General features: G+C 37.5%; 2 protein-coding genes across 2 annotated transcripts in view; one reads left to right on the top strand and one right to left on the bottom strand.

Moving 5' to 3' along the window:
* Positions 1-995: 995 nt before the first annotated feature.
* On the top strand, positions 996-5,305 carry LOC140944912 (CUB domain-containing protein 2-like). The gene has a single exon (XM_073394017.1). It carries the CDS (start codon positions 1,307-1,309, stop codon positions 3,242-3,244), a length of 1,938 nt encoding a protein of 645 aa, XP_073250118.1. The 5' UTR covers positions 996-1,306; the 3' UTR covers positions 3,245-5,305.
* Positions 5,306-5,466: 161 nt separating this feature from the next.
* Positions 5,467-6,086, bottom strand: part of LOC140944911 (translation initiation factor IF-2, mitochondrial-like) — a 15,883-nt gene continuing 15,263 nt past the window's right edge. The window contains exon 18 of the mRNA XM_073394016.1: positions 5,467-5,887. Coding sequence (XP_073250117.1) covers positions 5,718-5,887 — 170 coding nt within the window. The 3' untranslated portion in view covers positions 5,467-5,717. The remainder of the gene's footprint in view (positions 5,888-6,086) is intronic.

Raw genomic sequence — 6,086 nt, 5'->3', positions numbered from 1 at the left:
AACAAGCACTAGTAAAAAAAAACAAAAACAAAAACAAAAAAACTAGGGATAAATTTCTGCATTGACAGTGGCCAGGCCAGGCGAGATCCCCCACGGTGACGAAGTTCAAGGCCCCACGCGCGGTACGTAATTGATGTGAGCTTAAAGCAACAGCGTTTTTGAGCGACGGACGTCAACCGGAAGTGAACTTTTTGCATCATTGGGGAGCGGTTTGGTTGAAACTCTCTGGTAAATCGTCTTTAAAAGAGAAAAGAAACTCAGCAATACAAGTTTGTTAGCGTCAAGGCATATAAAAAGGGAGAAGGTCTCACTTCCGGTTGACGTGCGTCGCTCAAAAACGTCTTTGCTTAAGGTCTGCGTGTGCCCCGCCCTTTGCACGTATTTTGTGTCACCCGTGCTGTTCACACGCTTCGGAGTTTTTGCTTCCATTTTAAGTTTGGTACTTTTACGTACCTTAAATCCAAAAATTGTTTAATCATCCCCACTTTAGTCTCTGGCTAGATTCCCATCAGGGGAAACCACCTTTTTCTAATTTCTGTATGGTTTGAGTATGGTTTCTGGGAACAGGTCAAGTAAGAGATTTGTTATGGTTACCCACTCAATCACCTTAAGAATTTTGTTTTTATGTTATATTGTGTTTCAGAAAGTATTTATCTCTGCGCAAAGTGAAATAAGGAAAATATATTGAACCTTAGCTTGTACGTCATTTGACGTGGTCACATGCCGGTCGAGTCAATTCAATTCATTCCTTTTTTAACTTATGAGTTTTTTCCACGCAGAAATTAAAAGGAGAAATTTACTAAGCTATTGTTTTAATAAAATGAGAACGGAAAGATACTGGATAAATCGCGAAAGAAATGTTGTCAATGAAAGGAAGTGATCATAGAATGTGTTAAATGCGGTCGATCACGAAAACGGAAGTGAACTTGACGTTTACATTAAGAAGGTGCGGTTACCTTACCCAGATCTTTTGCTATTGTTGGCATGTTACGCGAAAGCAGGGATATTTGCATGTGCTTGGCATGGTATTTACTTGTCTTGACTTGAGTGTTTAGTTTACAGTGGGAAGCTATTAAGGATTCTGACCTCACCAAAAAGAGGATAGAGTCCATTCGTCACGTTCTAGGGCATGAGAAAAGCGGTTTTAGTCAAAAGTTCAGCTTTAAATACCTTTTAAGTGAAAGAGCTGCGAGATCAGTGTTTTTGTGTTGGGGAAAAAAAAACGTGCCTTAAGGTTATATATCTGGCTCTCACTTTCGTTTCGTCTTATTGTGCTGCGAGGACAGCCTTTGTTCATCAAAGGAATATGGCAGAAAGTCGGTGGACAAATTTTTTGACTTCTGTAAGGTGCTTTTTCGTCATTTGTGGATTGCTACTTTCGCCAGTTTTGTCGAAACCAAGTTACGACGCGAGCAGTATAAACTGTGGCATTACCAAGACTGATTCTTCAGGGCAAATTCTCAGTCCAAACTATCCTCTTCAGTATCCCACGGACAAAGAGTGTTCCTGGACTATAAAGATGTCAGAGTTTCAGAAGATAGTACTTGTTTTTGAGATCTTCAATCTCGAACCTACACAATCGAATCGAACAGGCTGTGACAACAGCGGAGACTATGTTGAAGTTTACGAAAATTCGTTAGAATTAATTGGTAGATACTGTGCTGGGGCAGAGAATATCCCCCCGAGACAGATATCGTCGGAAGGTCACATTCTTCGTGTTGTATTTAAGTCAGACAATCGAACCATTTCTGGATTTGGCGGTGGTTTTCGTGCAATATACTCCTCATGTGGCGGGTATTTCACCGAATCCAGTGCAAGCCTAAGTAGTCCAAATTACCCTGTAAGGTTCCCAGTAGATGTTACGTGCCAATGGCAGATAAGGGTGCCTACGGACTATGTCATTGAGCTTCGTTTCAACGACTTTAACATGGATGGGAAGTATCCCTGTAATGTTGATTATGTGAAAGTTGTGGATGGTTTAAATACCAACAACACGGAAATTGGTCACTTTTGTTCCACAAGACTGCCAGGAAAATATGCCATACGATCTACTGGTAACACAATGTCTGTTGAGTTTAAATCATACAAAGAAAGTAATTCCCGAGGATTTTTCGCTCATTATACCCGAGTGCCTCATTGTACAGGCTTTCTTGAAAGTGATTATGGAAGGTTCACTTCACCGGGCTACCCTGGCCCTCGCAAAATTGATAGGAATTGTAACTGGTTTATAACCGTCTCAGAAGGAAAAATAGTCTCACTGATGTTTGATTTTTTTGAGGTAGATTCTATGACATCCACATTTTCTACCAAAAGAGACTGCAGTCATGACTATGTTGAAGTTTTTGATGGAACAGGGGACAGTGATAGATCCCTTGGTAGATTCTGTACAGTTAATAACAGACCTGTAACAATGGTTCGATCGAGTGGAAAACAGATGCTTGTCAGACTTAAAACAAGTTTCCAAAATCAAGGCAAGGGTTTCCTAGCAAGTTATTATGGAGTAGATCCAGAAAACTCTTTTGAGGGCTGTGAAGTGTTCCATAACCAGTTGTTGTTTACTTGCAAGAATGGGAAGAAAATTCAGTGCCAGTTAAACTGTGATGGCACAAATGACTGTCCAGACGCCTCAGACGAAAGGCACTGCAAGACTCTTGCAGTTCCTGCTACCAAAACAAATAATGACATACGGAACTACATTATTGTGATTCTATCTGTTACTGGCACTGCCTTGGCAGTAGTCTGCATTGGGTTTATTATAGATCGGATGAGAACAAAGCGAACAGCACGCCCTAGAAGACGTAGGCAAAGAAGACGTCGCGCTAGGATCTCTACTGCTGATGATGCTCCCTTGACTGATGAACCCTCCTCTCCTCCACCACCTTATGAATTTGCAGCAGATGGAAGGGCTTGTAACATCTTTGATGTTGCTTTTATTCAGCCTTGTCGTGGTGGTTCTCATCCCCCGAGGGGTGCAGGAGCTAGGGGAGACTTGACCAATGAAAGTCAAAGTAGCAGAAGCAGCCCGTTGGAAAACCAAGGTTCAGCAGTGACTGGTCATGAAAATTCTCCTCCTACTGCTTCGGGAAATGTTCGGGAAATGCAAACTGCAAGAATACCGGAGGAAAACAGAGAGGCTCCTATTGTGAATGCAACTGGTGGTACAGTCTCTCCATCAGAATCTGTTAGCTCTTTTAATGACACTGTTCCGCTAATAAGAAGTTATGATAGTGTGATTGAATTATGAGAGCCACAATAATAAGCCACACAGGTTAGTTATTACAGTCAAAGCTGTGTGTAACAGTCACCGCTCTTTACAGGTCAGCTTTACTGTAAAATTAAAAAATTTCTGTGGGTGTGACCCATTGTTTTCATTGGCAAGTCTTAACAGTCATTACAGTCACATTCTTTCATGTGATCACAATTCAGATGTCAAATTAAATTCCACCAACAACAAAATTTGTCACTAATATTATTATTGTTAAATTATATTTTTATGTTGCCATTAACTGAGTCTCTTTGTTTTGTCTTGGATCTAGATTATCAAACCTGTGCTGTTTCATTGTACCTTTGTTTTAAAAAATTAAGAACATGATGCTTATGCAATGTTTTTTGTTTAGGATAAGATCATAGATGAAATTTTTCCAATGGCATTCATGAATAGAGATTGTTGTGATGAAACTTTCCATAGAAACTGTAATCATTATATTCAATCTTTTTGTTTGCAAGGGTCGGTAATTAAGACCACAATTTTGAAGGCCAAATGCAAGATGCTGTGTGAGCCAATTCATCTTACAAGTAGAGTTTATTAGTTTCTAGTTCAAGCCTGTAGAACAGGTGCTTCTTTGCATTTTGTAGGCAAACAAGAAGCAGACATGGAGTGGAAGACAAGTGTGACAGGGGAACACACAGAAAAAATAACTGAAAGAGGGCAATTATTTTCTACACCTTCCCTGTCCTGGGTGTCTCACCCTCCACATCCGCTTTGGGCTCACCTGAAAAACGTGAAAAAAATAGCACCTGTTCTGCTGGCTAGTCTAGCATCCTAGCCTTGGTTCCCAATGTACGCTCAAGTGAAAAATAGTTATTTGAATAATTCAAATATTTTTCAGTTGAGTGTACATAGTTTGAAAATGTTGTCACATCTAAGGTGTAAACTTGAAACTATTAGACCCAATGGATTTATGGGTATAATCTTATTAGCATGCTCTTTATAATATGCTGTCCTGTTACCCTTCCTTATCACAAGCTCCTTATACAAATTCACTCTCTCAAGATTGAAAGGGTTTCAGTCGTTTTGGCAATAAAAATTATTTTTTTCTCAGGTGACACCAACAAATTAAGGAGCCACAAAACATGTTCTGCCCATGTTTCATCTATGCCATAACTGAAGAAACACTGAAGCCATAAAGTTCATAAGTGTGTGTTTATGTGATTATAATGGAAAATGCACTTCAATGTTACCATGTGCACTTCCCAGGAAGCCCTCTCATTATTCATAGTTTACGTTTTTTAAGGTGACAATGTTTTTACCATCAAGTGAAATCAAGTGCGTTTTACAGTAGGTTTTTTGGTTGCATACATTCTTGGTTGAGTCAAAAACCATTTGAGTTTACAACATATTTTTAGCTGTTCATGCAAAACTGAACATGCAGATTCAAATTCTCCAAACTGATTTCCATAAATTTACTTAAAGAATTGGTTTGGAGAATTTGACAAAAGATCATATAATTCTCCCTTACATGATCATTTTAACAGGACTCGTTACCTTTCCTTTTGATAATGTATCGATACTGTTAGGAGAAAACTGATGCTGGTCACTGAGGCCATTTTGCAGCTTCTACACATAATATAATTATATTGAATAATAGTATAGATTATTTATTTCATAAAATTTTAATTGTCTACAGAGGTTGATTTAGTAGGTTAATATATACTCTTATTTAAAACTGTTGCAAATCATTTTGTTATTTAATGGTTCAGTTTTTTTCAGTTTGAGAAGCAAATCACTTAGCTATTTAATGGTTCAGTTTTTTCAGTTTCAGAAGCAGTGTTATAAAGTTATTGTTAATGTTTTAGACATTTTTGTGTCGAGCTTTATTAAAGAGTGATATTGGTAAAAGCTTAGCTTAAGAATTTTCACAATATTTATTTTGAGGTTTGAATGGTTTCCAACCACATTTCACTTTTTGTCAACTATTATAATTATTAAAGTTTATTGTGCGTATTTAAATTATATATTTTATATTATTGTACAAGATGAGCAACTTGGGTAGCAATGAGTAATAAACTCAATTTGTGAAAACAACCTTTGTTCTCTTGCCTTAAAAAATAACTATATTTTACAGATGACATATTTAAAATATTACTTAAATGTTTGAATGACTTGAAGTCAATAAATGACTGAGGGGTGGTTAATCGTCTTAGCTTTCTACCTTAGGAGACCAAAACAAAAAACAAAAAACCCCAGAGACTTAACATTCATTTTAATGAGGGTTCTGTTCATTACAGACAGTTCGAATAAAACTTTTTAAAAACTGTTTCTTGCAAGAAATGATTAAAACTGTCTTATAAATTAATCCACCATAAACCACAAGAGCATACCAAGCTTTCCAGCTCATTGGTGAACATTATCAACAATAATAATATGTACACGAGTATTTCATATTTATTTGTCCCAGGAAGATTATTTTCACTGTAAGAAAGAACAAGCTAGCTTATCAGAAACCCCAATCCCAATCAATAGGTTGTTTTGTCACAGTTATAGTGTAGCACTGTACAACATCTCCTTCTTCAACATCTGTGAATTTTTCAAATGATAAGCCACATTCTGTTTCTCTTTTGGCCTGGCTAATGTCATCCTGTCCACGCTTCATGGTTGATAACTTTCCTTTTGAAAGAAAAAAGGCATCATATTCATCACTTTGAAAATATATTTGACTGACAAAATTGAACAGTATTCCTGAAGATCCCTTGAGAAACAAACATTAGGAGTGTTTGCCTGACCATATAATGGTATTCTCTTTGGCTGGGGTTCCCTGAGTTTTCACAATTACCTCAAGAATCTATGGAAAATTGGTCTGTCCAAT

This window comes from Porites lutea, chromosome 7 (genome assembly GCF_958299795.1).
Source record: "Porites lutea chromosome 7, jaPorLute2.1, whole genome shotgun sequence".
In the NCBI taxonomy this organism is placed as follows: domain Eukaryota; kingdom Metazoa; phylum Cnidaria; class Anthozoa; order Scleractinia; family Poritidae; genus Porites; species Porites lutea.
Note: the sequence above shows the minus strand (reverse complement) of the source record. Positions and strands in the feature narration are given on the sequence as shown.